Source organism: Trachurus trachurus, assembly GCF_905171665.1.
Source record: "Trachurus trachurus genome assembly, chromosome: 24".
In the NCBI taxonomy this organism is placed as follows: Eukaryota; Metazoa; Chordata; class Actinopteri; order Carangiformes; family Carangidae; genus Trachurus; species Trachurus trachurus.
The window spans coordinates 7,411,218-7,428,205 of NC_139910.1; the positions used below are offsets into that span (position 1 = coordinate 7,411,218).

The 16,988-nt window shown below is 40.1% G+C and overlaps 1 protein-coding gene across 3 annotated transcripts in view; it reads right to left on the minus strand.

Annotated features, from left to right (window-relative positions):
• tbc1d32 (TBC1 domain family, member 32) overlaps positions 1-16,988 on the minus strand; it is an 89,122-nt gene that overhangs the window by 18,013 nt on the left and 54,121 nt on the right. Inside the window, exons 28-30 of one of the 3 annotated variants that reach the window (XM_084001295.1) lie at positions 8,983-9,064; positions 5,208-5,344; positions 1,093-1,247 (exon numbers count right to left, since the gene is read on the minus strand). In XM_084001295.1, the coding sequence (XP_083857421.1) occupies positions 1,093-1,247; positions 5,208-5,344; positions 8,983-9,064 (374 nt within the window). The remainder of the gene's footprint in view (positions 1-1,092; positions 1,248-5,207; positions 5,345-8,982; positions 9,065-16,988) is intronic. The other 2 variants (XM_084001294.1, XM_084001293.1) reach the window with 2 other exon arrangements.

Sequence of the window (16,988 nt, forward strand, 5' to 3'; positions counted from 1 at the left end):
AGCCACACCAAGCAAGAAGAGGACTTTTTTGTGACCTGTGACTATTTTTTGGTGAATTAAAATGAATTAAAAAGCACTTAACAGCAAGTTACAAAGTTGAGCTCCTTCTCCTGCTGATGTGAAAAAAATACATTGAGCTGAATGAGAGCAGAGAGCTCCCTGGCTGCATTTAAAAAATATTTTAAATTATTATCTAAGTCTCTTTGCATTTTTGACCAGAATTTTAGCCAGAAGACAAGTGTGGCTACAAAACTGGAGAAAATAAGTTTAATTTGTGGCCGTGCTGACAGTTTAGCCAGAAAAACTCTAGAATGTTTTTTTGCCTCTCCCCACTCTGACACCACTCTGGCTCTGCTCGTTAGACGCAATACACACCCATTATAAAGCTGAAAAAAATCAGAAAAAGTTAAATATTTTAAAAAGTATAAAGAGTTAAAAAGAGAAAAGTAATGCCAATAAAGTTCAAAAAAAGCTGCACGTTTTGATATATGAATTGTTGAAATAGCACAAAGTATGAAGGACTAGAAGAAGACCGTAAAAAGGCGGAAGAAAATGGCCAAACAGAAGAACAATAGTGTGACTGCTTCAGCAGTCACACTAATTACTTTCATTAATAATGAAAATTAATAATGGAAGTTAAATCTTAACTTGGTACATTTATTCATTAATTTATGAACCACAATATCAAAATAATAATGCTTAAAAAACTTGTAAAATCTAATTGGTTTATTCAAATACCAGTTTGATTCATTCATATATTTAGTTTATGATCATGTGAGAAAACAAAGAGGAAAAAAACAAAAATCAATCACAGCTTCACATTTTAACATGTGGAAATGTGGCATGATTGAAAAAGATCTTATCAACATGGTTGCTTATTGATTAATAATTCTGTTAATCCGTTCTACTTTCAACCAAATATTTAGAGTTTCAATCCACATTCATTGTGTCTAGAAAATGTTGAATTCTTCATCAAGACTGAAAAAGAAAAACAACAGATTAAAGATGGAAGACTTTCAGTGAGTGTGATATATAATATATCTATAAATCGTTGCGTAGAGATCGTTCTGTGTTTGTAGACATTTCACTCACAGATGCGTGTATCCCCGCAGGCCAGATGAAGGCGGACGTGAGCAGAGACGAGAGGCCGAGCAGCAAACGCAGCGATCGCTCCGTGTCTCCAGACATGATGAGGAAAACGGTGGAGGCCAGCCAGTCGTGGCCGGGGTAACCATCCTGCTGAGTGACTGGTGGGCAGAGTTAAAGAGCCGAACGACCGGTGGAAGAGATCAATGTCTCAGACTCATGGCAACGCTAAAACACAAACAAAGCTCAGTGGAAATAAATAGCTCAGATACACAGACGTGGACTGTAAATCTATTCTGCGTTAGCTGGTGCGACACAAATTAAAACATTAAAGAGATTTAATCAGGGGAAAACAGCACCTCAGACATAAAAATGGATCTGAATTAAATAACAGCCTGTGCATTTTATTACTTAATGATCCAGAGTTTGCGCTGTATATTAAGGCAGAATTAAACAAATCAGGCTAATGTGACTTAGCAGATCATTTCTGGCGACAGCAGGTGGTTGTATAAACAGAATTAGTTACGTAAACACTGGAATTTAAAGCTGAGTGTGCCTGGATCTTCAATTTTATCTGTAAAGAGTCAGAGGAAGTGAAATGATGTTAGTGTGAAACGATGCTGATGCCACAGTGAGTAATGCCTGGACAGACCGTTAAAGGGATAGTTCAACATTTAGGCAAATTAGCCCATTGCCATAATCCATATAGTCTTAGCAGCAGGTTCGTTACTTTTAATTGTCAGTGCAAGCTGTTTTTAGAACGGTGGAGCAGAGCTGTGAGCTGCTCAGAGCTATGCTACGGAGGCTCATGGGATTTCTTGGTTTCCCTCATCAAACTCATCAAATACACAATCCAACAACTCCAAAACGCTCTGGTGGACAAGTTGTGACCTGCACATTCACCACGCTATGAGATAATAACAGAACGATACCAGACAGAGTTGTTTTAGAGGGAAATGCAGAGACTGCTTGCTGAAAAACTGCCCTTGAAGGCAACGCGCATCAGCATTTTTGCATGAATTTACCTCTAAAACAACTCTGTCTCGTAACGTTCTGTTATTATCTCATAGCATGGTGAATATGATGGAAACCAAGAAATCCCATTAGCCTCCGTAGCGTAGCTCTGAGCAGCTCGCGGCTCTGCTCTGCCGTTCTAAAAACAACTTGCACCGACAATTAAAGTTAACAAACCTACTGCTATGACTATAGGGATTATGGCAATGGACCAATTTACCAAAATGTTGAACTATCCCTTTAACCACAATATTTCACAGCCTCCGAGATCCAGTTCTACCCTAACACGCAATAAAAGACCAGAGTCACAACACAAGCAGCCTCCAAGGTTTTCTGTTTTAAAGCTTTCTCCTGTCAAGTGCGTCCTTGCTGAGGCTCAGTTCACTTTCATTGAGACATTTGATATCATTTCACCCAGAACCTGCTGGAAGCAAAAGAGCTGCACTGATAATATATATATGTACCTCAGTCTGAGTCCTGGTCCAGCAGAACCACGGAGCGGTTAATTGAGAGTGAGGACACAATCTGGTTTCGAGTACAGAAAACAACTGCAGGGTAATGACACGTCCTGCTTTTATGTCTTTCTGCTGAGCTGCCACCTTTTATTAAAAAAACAAACAGTGTGCACCTTTAACGTTTGTTTAGGAAGAGTGCACACGGATGGATTTATTATGTCGCAATTTAATTTTTACCCTTGAAACGTTCAGTGAATCTAACACAACACCGTGTAGAATATGCTTTACAAACTCAGTCTGTCACATTTTAGTCACTGAGGAAAATTGGACAAGGAACTTTTATATCTAATGTGTTTCTTTTTTAATGACGACTACTTTCAGCTGAAATGCCAACAATTTTGTTTTCAATCAAAGAGACAAAAAGAAGAGTGGTTCAGTACGATGAAAACTAATTTATATTTAACTGCTCTCCTGCTCTCCGCTGTTGAATGTGACAGCTATTTTATGGTCTATTCTAAGTATTTTAAACTTTTAAAGCTTCTTCAACAGCAACAAAAAGGTAGTTTAACTGGTGCAGAGACATTAGTTGTTACTAAGATTTGAATGTGTTGCTAAAAAAACAACTATTAAACTAATTTTCTCTGCATTTCTCTGCAACCCTAACCCAACATGGACAAATAAAGTCCTACAATTGTTCATTGAAGTTTGAGAACTGAGGCCAAGGTGCAGATGAACAAACTCCATTCAAGACTTTGCTCATTTGCATGAAGGATTAAGGAACATATTGAGATGCAACTGAAAGCCCCAGGAAGAGCTAGTAAGTGGACCTTGACTTAAGACACAAAATCTGAGGGTTTATCCAACTAATCAGTATTCACATGATGTGATTGTGAGCATCACTTTGTGCAAAACCACTTTTTCATCTTGCCCATATAACAGACAATTATTACCTGATTTATTATGGGTTTCATATGAGAATTTAAAACACATGTAATCCCATTGGGAGTTTTAATGAGCTTCAGAAACCACATCTCTCTGCATGTTTTTTAACATGTTTTCACATTATGAGCTGGAACCACATGTGTTTTTTTTTTCTATAAGGGTTATTTTGACCTAATTCTGTACTCATGAGACAAAATAACAGGCTGTAGCTAAAAGCTCTGGGGGGGGGAAGTACAGTAAAGGAAAGTGTAATCACAACGCAACAGTATGAGCTCGTTCCTCAGTAACAAACTCATCAGTGAAACCTCACTACATGCTCTTTTGAATCTGATTGACGGACAGGTCTCATCCATTTGTAATACACTCTGTCAAGACATCACTTAGAATGATAAAGAATTATGAATAACGATGAGCCCCCACGAGAACCAGGGCATTTTTTCCATCCACCGTCACTCAATAACATGAATAAAACTGGAAAAGCTCACATTAAAAGAATACTGACACGTGCTGCCTCTAAGATCAATGCTTTGTTTTTGATGATCATTACTTTAACTGAACTATACGTATAGATACTGGTCTTCACTGGAATCAGATGTATTTATTTATTTAAACCTAGCAGGACTTGCTGGAAAGCTTTATCAGTATTTCCAGCATAACAGAAGTGTAGGACATATGCATGCAGCTATGATATCTAATCACCCTGCATAAAAGAAGCTTGTTCACATCCAACTTCCTCGTATCAGCTCAAATGTCAGCGCGGCCTCTCTGTTATTGCTCCTTTATAGAGAAAATGTCAGCGTGTTTTATATTTGTGTGCGGGGGAACGACGCGTTATCTCCACTCCTTGTTTTCGTGTCTCAATTGTCCACATACAAAAGGAAACTTTCTAAAGAAGAGAGAGGAGGAAGAATATCAGTCGCTATCGGGGACAAAAGACGTCTGAACTGTTCATAGTAAAAAAAATGAAAACGATCTGAGAGCTGCTGGTCAGACAGAGGTGGACACGTCTGTGGAGACTGACACTGCTCCTCTGACCTCTGCTGTGGATTAATAGCGGGAAAATAACAAAACTATATACATATACTCTACATTTACATATATATATATTCTCTAGGTAAAGACAGGGACGGGTTATCAGCATGTGAAAGTATCAGTCTGCATTGCCAACAGTGAGCTATTGCACTTCACTTTCTGCTCGTTTTAGAATACAATAAGAGTCAATTTATTTCAGATTGCTCGTCTTCTTTCTGTGTTTGAGAAAATGAAAGTTGATTTTACACATTTGGCAGCACTCACTGCTGTAATATCATCCTACTCAGTTATTACAATTATTTGCAGTCTGTTATGAGATTCAAGAAACTTTATGATGCGTGGGTTTTCCCCCCACACTGTGCACGGCAGGCACATCTACATCTGTCATGTGACTCTTCAATCTGTAATTCTAGAAACAAATGTGTAGATAATGTAAATATACTTTACATTGCCCTTTTGGTGTAGCTCTGTGGTAATATGTGAAGCATGTTGGAAACAGTGTTAGATTACTTTTAAGGCCATAAACTTTATAACACAGATCCAACACTAATGTATATATACAACCAGTGTTGCCAGAGAAAATGTACACAACACCACAGAGGTGATTATCTTTCTCTTATTGTACAGCTGCAGTGTTTCCTCCTACTGTACTGTACAGCGCCTCCCAGGAAAGGATACAGAGCTCCGAGGAAGTTTTAACTCTCTGCGAGGACAAGAAGATCTTTATGTGCTTCATTAGCAGCGTTAAGTCGTGCGTGGCGGCGGCGGCGGCAGCGGCGGTGTCGTCTCTCAGTAGCTTGAGGTAGCTGCCGTACCTGTGGGGATAAGACAAAACAAACATGAAGGAGATCTGGTTTATTCCCTTTACTGTGCATCGGGGGTTTTGTTTTGCCAAAAAAATCCACGACTTCCTGTGAGACTGTTTTCTGCTGCTGCTCCGTGTCACACTCAGTCGCTCTGGAAGATCAAATGAAATAAGACTTTATGAGGCTGATCATTTATCAGAGCCACTATTTTTTCTTTAAACTCCCATAGCTCCTGTTTTATCCTGCTGTATGCACTCACTAGGCACTTTATTAGGAACACCTGGTCATGCACTTACTGTGTCCAACCAGTCCAGTCATGTTGCAGCAGAGTGGAAACCACACAGAAACTGTTCAGCAGCTTCAACTGATGTTCATATAAAACTTTAGAAGACATGATTGTTGATGTCAGACCAGTGCCGTGACTCAATTCGCACACTTCCGTACTACACTGTGTTCACACTGACAGCTATGGCAAAATGCAGTGTACTGTAACTGCACTCAGAACGGTCAAAAAAGGGTGAGGGTGGAACACTGGACACTTCTCACCTCAATGATCGCCATCTTGGCTACTAACGGAAGGCGAGGGACTACCATGGTACTACATCGTACTGTACACATGTGTTGGATAGAAGCCATTATTGTATTCATTTAGCTGTCTGAACTGAATTACGGTGTGGTGTCCGTGGCCGACTATCACCAGCTTAACGTTACCCAACGAGCTAACGCTAGCTGTCGCATTTTGCAAATATTTACAACTTGTAAAGCCTCTGACCACAGATCTAAAGCTAAAGTCTTCTACAACAGTGGTTCTGAAACTTTTTTTTACATTTCTTACCCTAAACTGAAACAAATTGGACCACGGACCCCCATTGGACAAACATCAGAAATACTGCACTTTGTTCTAATAATGTTTCTTTTTTAGTCAATGTACGTTCCAATTAGGACCAATGGCGTTCATTTTTGGAAAATGTTTGAGAAATTTCTGGGAAAACATGTAATATTTCCGGGGGAAAAAAGTCACAGAAATTCTCGTGTAAACAACAAACTACAGAAGAAAGTACAGAGTGTACATAGTTTACTACATTGAACTGTACTAGTGGAAGTATTCGAATTTAGACAAAGGGCAGGATAAGTGGGTCAGTGGCTGATCTCCACACTCTCCATCTCCCGACTTTTCTCAGACTGCTGTAAAAGTCTCTAGTCCATTAAACTTTGAGGTGGAAGAGATACAAAATCAAAGAACACAAATGAGACGCTGTCAAGAGTATTGACTTTAGCTAAAGCAGCAGAGTGTGGGGTCTTGGCACATTTTGCCCCCACCCCACCCGCCTACCAATCACTGTTTGGACACCACAGTCTGCCTGAGTTTTGTTGCTGACAGCATGCACCGTTTACAGCCACAATTTAGCATCTTCTAAGAAAGTTAAAGTAAAGATCTGACCCCAGTACGGCCAATAAGACATTTGGGATGCAGATGCAGTAGAAGAGGAAATGTGTGGTACAGTATATGTGATGCAGTCATGTCAATCTGTCAATCAGTGGAAGAAAAGAACTGAGAAGCTAATAAATTGCCTGCCGACTGAAAGAAATACTGAGGCCTCGTGCCAATTCCCAAAAGGACTCATCAAAACCACATTCAAGTTAGACATAGTGTGATTTAACTCTGTGTCACACTGACACTTGTAAAGTCAAAGAATACAGTAGTTATACATTCTTTTCCAACAATTTTTAATCCTAAAACATGTTGCTCTGTGTGTGTGTGTGTGTGTGTGTGTGTGTGTTCTGTTGCAGTGCAAACATGACACACTGTCTATCAGAACATGCTCTGAACTGAAGCTTTTCAGCTGCACAGCTTCCTCCGGGGGAAAGAGATGTCGAGGAAAGAGTGGTATCCAGTCTGTAATGAAGCAGTGGGGCGTCGTTAAAGACCAGAACGAGCAGCGAGAGAACGGTAAGAGCACGTCAGAGGTCCTAACGGTGGAGACATAAAGAATAGAACAGACACCGGCTTTGTGCTCAGGAGAAGGCAGGTATGGGGAGTTCAGTCGTAGGAGCAGAGAGGGACATCGTGACTCTTCAGTTTAAGTTGCCTTGAATACAAAATAAATAAAATAGTGTACACAGCACAGGCCACCTCAGTTGAGTTTTCAGATCCTCTGAAGGACAGATCTTTGTAGGTTGAGTCCTTCTGCACAGTTTACTCTACTCTCATCTCCTATCTGTCTGGAAGAACTGTTTTCCATCTCTACAGCGACAACCTTCTCCCTCTGTACATCTGTGGAGCACATTTGGGCTCCAAGGGGAAAAAAACCCAAAACAACTCCTTTTCTTCTACACTTCTGGGACATAGAAACCAATACCTGAGGCCATGTGTATGAATAATGTGCACTGCAAACACAACCAACATGCATAAACTATTTCCCCCCACACAAACAGGTATTTATAATAAAAGAACTGGGAACATGTGTGAGATGTTTCGTTGAGCTTAGGGATAATATGAAATTGGAAAAATGAGAGCCTGAAGGTACAGTAATGTGCTGTGCTGTGCTGTGGAGTGGCAGCACTACACTACATGATGAGGTTCACAGGTGAGCTCTGACAGTCAAATTGCCGGCTGTAAGTTCAACGAGCTGATGGGGAAATGGAAATGGAAGATTAAATGTAGGTCCATGGTGGAGCTCTGCTGCCGTAGCTGCGTTATCACCTTCAGGAAACTCAAATCAACTGACTGAAAACCCAGAGTTACAGTCAATTACAGAGGTATTCATATGTAAACCACTGAGTCTACTCAATGTCTAATTATTGAGGATAAATCACTGTGCACAATTAGAAAATGAACAATGTTAATTAAATCTGAACAATAAATATGCACAGAGTGAGTTTATGCTTATTTCTGATTCTAGGTGCACAGTTCATCATTTGTGTCTGTGATTTTGTTTTTAATTTTAAGTTTTTCAATGACACTTTATAAAAAATACACAATATTAAACATTGGTTAAATACGCAGTTCACTAAGTATTCTTCCTACATTGACACTAATGAGTTATTCAATTTAAAAAGTATTAAGATAGATAGATAGATAGATAGATAGATAGATAGATAGATAGATAGATAGATAGATAGATAGATAGATAGATAGATAGATAGATAGATAGATAGATAAGCACCATTCATCCTATTAACCATTTTTCTACCATTGCAATGCGTCTGGAAACATTATTTTAAGGCCGATAAACTCTACAATGTTGCTTTAATTACACTTTATAAATTACCTTCTGAGCCCCTGACATCTCCTAAATAACTGATTTGTAATTTATATAATACTTACTGATAATATAAATGTTGATTCCATCATTTAGCCCCTTAACACCCACCCGTTAAAAAATAATAATAATAATTCCAAACATTACAGTATTACATCGTCACCCAACACCTACACAGATCCTGAAGTGCCTGAACATCTGAACAGCAGCAGCAGTTTCCAGTAAACACTCCAGTTAGCTGCTCAGCATAAGAGTCGGTCTGAAGAGTTTCCACGCAGCAGGTTCAACCCCCCCCCCCCACACACACACACACTGACTGCTACTGCTGCTGTAAGACTCTTAGTGAATGAAGGTCGAAAGGCTGAAGAAAAGCACTTCACATACCTGAGACAGATGTTGATTCCCAGCTGTTCCACAGATGATAATACAGCACTCTTCACGCTCTTCTCCTCTGCTGCTGCTGCTGCTGCAAAAAAACAGGGAGATTAAAGATGAGAGGTGGCCGTTATCAAGCATCAAGGCCTGGTGGCGCCCAGAGTGGGAATGATATGGGGATGGGAGTTTTTAGAGATCACTAACAGGCTGGATGACAGGGTGCAGACGGAGGAAAGATGGCGCATCATGACTTTTAGTACTTGTGAAGGTGCTACAGGTTGTGATGTTGTTGCCAGGTGATTCTGCAGCCGGCCGTTTAACAGCAGCCATCTGCGTTTAAAGGGGAACTGTGTAAGTCTGGTCGCTTTTCCGCTGTTTTGCTAAATCTTCTTCCGGCCAAGTGTGTTTGTTTTCAACAAAGCCGGCAAGAAAGCAATCCATTCATACTGTATGTTACAATGTGTGTATTTTTGTAGTCTTATAGGTCATAAACAAGAGATTACAGGTTACAGGGCGCGTTTGTTTCGCAGTGCCGCAGAAACAAGAGCTGGGACACCGGGTCGGGGGTTGGTTTTCAGCCAAAAGACGCTAGGTGGAAGGCAGAAAGCCTCCATTCTCCCTGGAACAAGTTACAAGTCATTTATTTAACCATCACAATTACTCCAAAGCTGATCAATGAAAGTAAAAATGTAGCATAGCTAAAGGGATAGAACGTTATGAGTTGTTTTCAAGGTAAATGCAGAGACTGCTTGCCAATAAACTGCGCCCAACAGGTACTACATCAGCTGTTTTTCATGAATTTACCTCTAAAACAACTCTGTCTCGTAACGTTCTACTATTATCTCATAGTGTGGTGAATGTGCAAGTCACAACTTGTCCACCAGAGCGTTGTGGAGTTGTTGGATTGTGTATTTGATAAGTTTGATGAGGGAAACCAAGAAATCCCATTAGCGTAAATCCCATCTGAGCAGCTCACGGCTCTGCTCCACCATTCTAAAAATGGCTTGCACTGACAATTAAAGGTAACAAACCTACTCCTAAAACTATAGGGATTATAGCAATGGGCCAATTAGCAAAAATGTTGAACTATCCCTTTAAGGTAAAAATTCTGCATTGCTTAAAGAGGAACTAAACCCCCAAACCACTTTTTTCTGCTGAAAACAAATATATTTGGGTATAAGGTAGTGTTGTCAGTTGATTCTGGTCCAACTTTTGACATTTTAGTCAAAATATTTCAATTTGGTGAATTTTGTAGTAAAAATGCAGAGTGACTGCCCTCTATGGGTTGAAACACGGCTATTACAATCGAATTTTTCTATTGGCTGAGATGGAGGCAGATGACGTTTTGGAGGCAGCTTTCGTCACCGGCCACCAGCTCCCCGACCAATCAGCACCGGCTGCTGCCTGCCGCTAACGGTTGCTAGGCACTCAAGCTGCTCCGCTGCGGCTAACGGCTGCTAACAGCTGCCTGAATGGGAATCGTTAGTGCGGCCGACCGCCGGCGCTAACGAGCCGTTAACGAGCTAACGAGCCGGCGGATCAGCTGTAGATGCACTGTGTCACGGCTCCTAGTAGTGTCCACGCTACTAGTGCTGTTGAGTAGCTCGTTAGTAGCTCGTTAGCGCTAGCAGAAGTGTCGATGTGTGTTTATTACTTTTTTTTCTCTTTTGTGTGATTTCGCGGGTGTGAATGGGGCGCAGGGGAGGGGGGAGGGGGGATCGGAGAGTGCTCCTGAGTCCCGCCCATAATCAAGGCATTTTTTGAATTTCAAGCTTAGAGCACGTCATCCAAAACTGAGGGGTTTAGTTCCCCTTTAACTGTGATGTTTTTTTGCGAGTTGCTGCTGTGTCAAGGTGGCTCGGGTAATTTAGCTAAGTGTTTTTCTCACTGCGGTGGAGTCACAACTCATGATTTTATTTTATTTTTTTAGGAGTGTGATTGAGTTTTGGAAGAAAAAAAAAACAATTGAAATTTTGAAGCGGTGTGAGAGAGACAGCTCTTTATCTCAGGACTGGATCTGTGTGTGAGTCGGAGTCTGAGTTCCTACCACAGCAGCTGAATAACACCGGAGCAACCAGGCAGCTTTAAATCTTTCTATCACTCCCCAGCTGTTCTCATGGGCTCTTACTTAGCACCATTAAGTGCGCAGAATCATAAAAATATATTAGTTTTTCGGAGATACAGTTTGTAATTGTTGCGGAGAGGGGAACGACGGATGAAGCAATAAACTGCAGCGGGAGCGATATTTTGTTTTGGGAGACGTTTCCACTGCTTTCCTGACTTTGGGGGGGAAGAGGAGGGCGATACTGAATATTATTACATTTGTGCTAATGCATCCCCTGCTTCAGACAGTTTGTGATGAGCAGAGGTATTACCCAGCGCGGCAGCATAAACTTCAAATCCAATTTACAGGCTAATGGCGCAGAAATATCGTATCGAAGGGATGGTGGGTGCACGGGGACCACAATAATCCGCCCGGCTGTAATCTACATATCGAGGCGATAATTCAATATTGTTACTATTGAAAAATCACAGCTGGACAATGTAGATTAATAACAGGGCTTCAAATCTTGCATTAATTGAGAGAGAATCGCTGCTGACGAGGCCACGAAGCTGCAACTGGTTCTGTGTTTCCTCTCTCACCCGTCTCTCCTCACATATTAACATCTCTAAAAACCTCTTGCTGATGGCAATTACTGTCTAATGAAGATGAATGCTCTCTTGTTATATTTATTCCCTCCCTCCCTCACTCACTAACTCCTCCACTCCTCTCCCACCTTCCCTTTCTCTCCAGCTTTGTGCCACCGGAGTCTTTTTTACACTTTGTAATAACTGTAATCACAATCGTTTAACTTTTGTTAAGATGAAACCGACCGTCAAAAAGACGCCGTTCGTGCGACGCACCTGTGACATCAGTTATGAAAACCTGCTCCTAATTGCCGAGCGAAAAGTTATGAAGAGTGATGTCGGGAAATCTGCAGCTCTCCGTTTCCAGAACGGTTACAATCCTCTGTGCTTAAGATGAATTAAAACAAAGCCTTCGCAATAAAGCAGCCTGCAGAATTAAAGGCTCAGGGAGAGTGAGTCATTGTTATGAGACACATTAAGAGGAAATCCTTTGAGATGAGTGCAACAACAACGTCGACACAAGGAGCCGTGTGAGTGAGCACATCCACTATTTGTGCAGCATTAAAGATAAATGTGGAGTTGACATTGGTTTTTGTTTTTTCTTTCACAGTGAAAAGACACAATGACCCAGCTGAAAGCTCCAGAACAAGTGAGTCAGTGGATCTTGAGTTTTTTAAAGTAGCTGCTGTTTCCAAGATCAATCTCCTCCAAGGAGTGGATTCGGTTTTTATTGAAGGTTAAATAAAAATTGAGCTGGAAGAGACAGAGGGTAAAGTTCTGAATGTAAAACTTAAAAAAAAAAAAAAAAGAATTTTATGAGTTTAAAGTTGCAAACTGACAAGAAGAATACTCAAATATTCTCCGACATTATGAAATAACACATTTGCAAGAAGAAGGAAGAAAAAATATCTACACTTTGTGTAATTGGAAAGATGTTGCTTGTTTTGTATCTCACCTGCAGCGGAAGATCTTATCAAACTTTTCAGTTGGTTTTAGAAATAAGAGAATTCTTACTATTTTAGATACTGTATGGCTTTTCTTGGTATAGAAAAGTTGCAAATGTGCGATTTTAAACTTTAAAAGTCAAGTTTTAAAGACAGGAATATTCCTCCAGACATATTTGTGCAGCAGTTGCACGTATGTCATTTCATTTTTCAGATTATTTTATGAAATATCTGATCCCTTTTTCCTTTTTAAGCCTCAAAGTAATTTAAAGAGGAACTACCGTACACAAGATTTGTTTTACCTTAACCAAATAGCTTCATAGCAAATGTGATGGTTAAATTACAGGGAGAATGGAGGCTCTCTGCCTTCCACCTAGCGTCTCTTGGCCGACAACCAATCTTGTAAGATCAGAGCCTCCGACCCGGTGTCCCAGCTCTCGTCTGTGCGGCACCACGACAAAAAACACACCCACGTAACCCGTAATCTCTTGTTTATGACAGATAAGACTACACAAATATTAGTGGTGTAATGGATCGTTGTTGGTCCGTGATCCGTTCGGATTACTCTTCATGGATTGGCACACAAGTGGTCCGCTGATCAGTTGATGAAAAAAAAAGTTGTGCATGTAGAGTGGGAACACTTAGGCCAGGCATGTCCAAACTTTTCCACAAAGGTTTTTGTTCCAACCGATCTGAAAATGATCCAATCCGTGACTCAAAAAACGTGATCCGATCCGATCCGTGAGGTTATTGATACTCTGCACCACTAACAAATATACAAATATACTTGCCAGCTTTGTTGAAAACAAATGTACATGTGGGGGCAAAAACTGAACTTGCATAGTTCCCCTTTAAATAAAAGCACTTGTCAGGTTGACACTATAACAACAACTCAAACACTGTGGAGGAACTGGACACAAAACCTTTTCTGTCAATCCAAAGAGGTTGTGTGTCATGAGTTTAATTTTTAACTATGTAAATGTATCATACCGTAGATTATGTTTTTATGTAATATCGAAATTGTGTGTAACAAAAAAGAGGAGAAATCTAAAATGTACATTTGGTGTTGTCTCTCACAATGACAACACACACGTTTAACATCAGTAAAGTTGAAATGTTTCCATGTTTTTTTCCTCCTCTACCTGGTCTAAAACAGTAAAGACGAGTCTGTTTAAAACTCAAGGCAGAGTGAGGTGAAACGATCCATTTGAATGAGAAAGTGTTAAGATGTTAAAGCCGTATAAAAAAAAAATAAGGTGCTCTCTCTCTCTCTCTCGCTCTTTATTTCCACTCGGCCCAATTTGGACAGGTGGGTGAATTAAATGAGATTGGTGGACGGGCGGCTGCAGGAGTCAGGACCATGAAGGGTGAGCAGATACAAGTCAGAACGCTCGGCTGACAGAGGTTAATACTCGGCAAATGAGTCTGTTCTCTCCGCACAATGGGAGCACTCGAGTAGGGCAGAGTGGCTGAGACTGTAGTCAACGTCAATCACACTCACACACACTCTCTCACACACACACACACACACACACTACATGTAACTGGCAGATTGCAGAATTCAACAAGACCCTGACAGGTTCCTGGACTCCTTAGAGGCTATTTGGTGGGAGGAGAATAAGACGGTCAAATTGAATAGCTGTGTGTGTGTGTGTGTGTGTGTCTGTGTGCGCGCGTGTGTGTGTGTGTCAGAAAGAGAGAGACAGAGAGTATGAAACAGAAAGGACACCAGAGAACCTTTGAAAGCGATGAAGAGATGTGTAGAGACTGAAACAGCAGCTCCATGACAGGTTCTTGTTGATGGGGGAGATTTTATACGACGGCCTCTACTGGGTTTTTTATTAATATGTCTGAATAACGCAAAACCACTACAACTACTCATCGCACCGTTTCATAACAAGACCTGTCTGCTGGGTCTTATTTTTGTCCTTTTTCTTTGTTTGACCTCAGTTCTCACTCTGTGTCATTTTTTACAAATTTATTATAAGTTTCCACCAGTTCTTTTGCAGCCGCCCTGTATTCCCTGTTCTTCGCTGCTGCTTACCCTAGATTAATTATATAAGTTGATTAAATAAACGTTATGTATCACTCACATCTTCAATTAAATCTATTTTTAGGCCCTGGACAGAATAAGTATAATATATAAACACTGGCAACAACCCTGTGTGTAAATCCTGGGAGGACAATTCCCCCATAACTGATATGTATTAATGAAATTATGTAAATAAGTTTGGCCGATTTTCTAAAAAGAAAAAAAAAAAATGAAGTCTTTAAGTGAAAAAAAAAAAAAAAAAATCAACAACTTTGAAGTGTTTGAGTGAACTTGGATAAATAAATCATTAAAACAAACACTCAGAATTGAGCTTCTTCATCAGCGTTGCCCCCCCAGAGAAGGACACATGCCTCTGTAGTGATGTAACAGAGGCAGCTCTGATAAAAGACGTTCAATACACCGAGGGAAATATGTCAGTCTTCAATGGAGGAAGAGGAAGAAAGTGGCTGACGAGCTGCTCTCCTTATTGAAAAATGCATAATAAATAAAAGTGCTCCAAACACATTCCACATATCCCTTTTAATTACTGGTATTCATTATTTACAATGCAGCTTCAGAAATGCCACAGATGCTGCTTTTTATTGACAAACGACCCTCTGCTAAATCATCATAACATCTGATCTGAATGGATTCTTTCATAGTTTCACATATAAATATTCTCTCAGCTGTTGCTCAGGGACATCTGTCTGAATACATGAACACGGATGAGACTCGGGATGGCTTTTCAGATATTTGCATTTACCATACAATAACATCCCTACCACACCACAACCATGGATAATGCTCTTTTAAATGAAGAAAACACAGATAAGATATGTATTTACCCCCCAGGAAAAACACAATGTTGATTTACACCATGAGATAGTTGGGTTTCTAAAGATGAAAATTGACTATAGATAATAAATATCCACATAGGTAAGTCTCGTCATCCTAAATGAAGGTATTTCATCACACTGATGCAGAAATAATCCATTACCACTGTTTCTAACAATGTAGAAAACTCTCTGACAGCTGTTTCATGGTGAACTCCACATCTGGAACAAGCTTCCAGGAAACATGTGGTTTGCTCCGACTCACAGTTCAGCTATAAAACTTTTATTTGCAACCTCCTTGTTCAGATTCAGCCTGAAGACCATTTATTCATCTTCTTGAATGAGTTTAGTTCGATCTACCTCGTGTTTTTCTTCCTTTTCAGTCCCACACAACAACTGTATCTCTTTTTATATCCTCTGTAAAGCACTTAAATGACAAATAACTTCCTTTGCCTGTACTATCAGATATCCCAACTGAACCTCCAACAACTACTGAAACAAATGTATCAGCACAGTGCAAAGACAAAGGACAAGGACCTTGAAAAAGAAAACTTGTCCTATGAGTCCAAAGCCTTCACAAAGGTAATCTAGTGGAATGATTGCATCAATTAAAGCCTTGATTGCATTGTCTGTGTGTGTCTGTGTGTGTGTAGAAGAAACGATGGACAACAAGGAGATAAAGTCTTATGGAAGTTGTTGATGAAACTCTTCAATTAGCAGAGGGATATTAAACGATTTCAAAGATATTAAAACATCCTTGACTGCCACTGAAGACTAAAATAATGTTAATTATAATAATAATATGGAGACACCGTGAAAAACAAAAGCTTTAAACTTTTCGACGGCTCGGTGCTCAGACTACTTTGTGTTTTTTTCAGTTCTCAGCATCTTTAAAAATCATACACATGTCAATCAATCACAATCCCCAGCTGCCAATCAGAGTGGCTGATTTGTTCTCCACCTGTCACTCTCAGTCAGACTTCCTGCTTCCTCCCTTTACTTGATGCCTTTGTTGTGCATTTCATACAGAGCAGAGTGTGCAGTCTGTAGCTCATGCGCTGTTATATTTAATGTTACTTCAGAATAAAACAGTGGAGTCATATTAAGTATAGAAATAAAAGATTAGATTTAATGTAAACGGTGATTATAGTTGATAATAGCTGCTCTGTGATTAACGGACCACATCACATCCTTAACCTTTCTATTGTGGTGTTTTGACATTGATATCTGATCATATTTTACAGTTAATATTCATTTATTACTTCTGGTAATAAAACACATACTGCTCTCAGAAGCTTTTTGTACCGTCATTATGTTGGAAACCAGCTGTCACCATAGGCGATGATGCATTTGCATAAAAAATGAAACCGCTGCAAGAGCGAGACAAATTAAATGTGTTTGAGTGGCGTGGTAATTGCTTGAATATGTTTTCCCGGGGACCTGGCGGTGACGATAGTTAGAGTTACTGCCTCAGTCTGGATTTTTTTTTCTTAATAATAATAATAATTTCTCTCTACAACAAGATCTACACTGACATCACTTCACCTCAGCTGTTTTGTTCCGTCCTTGAGTTCATGT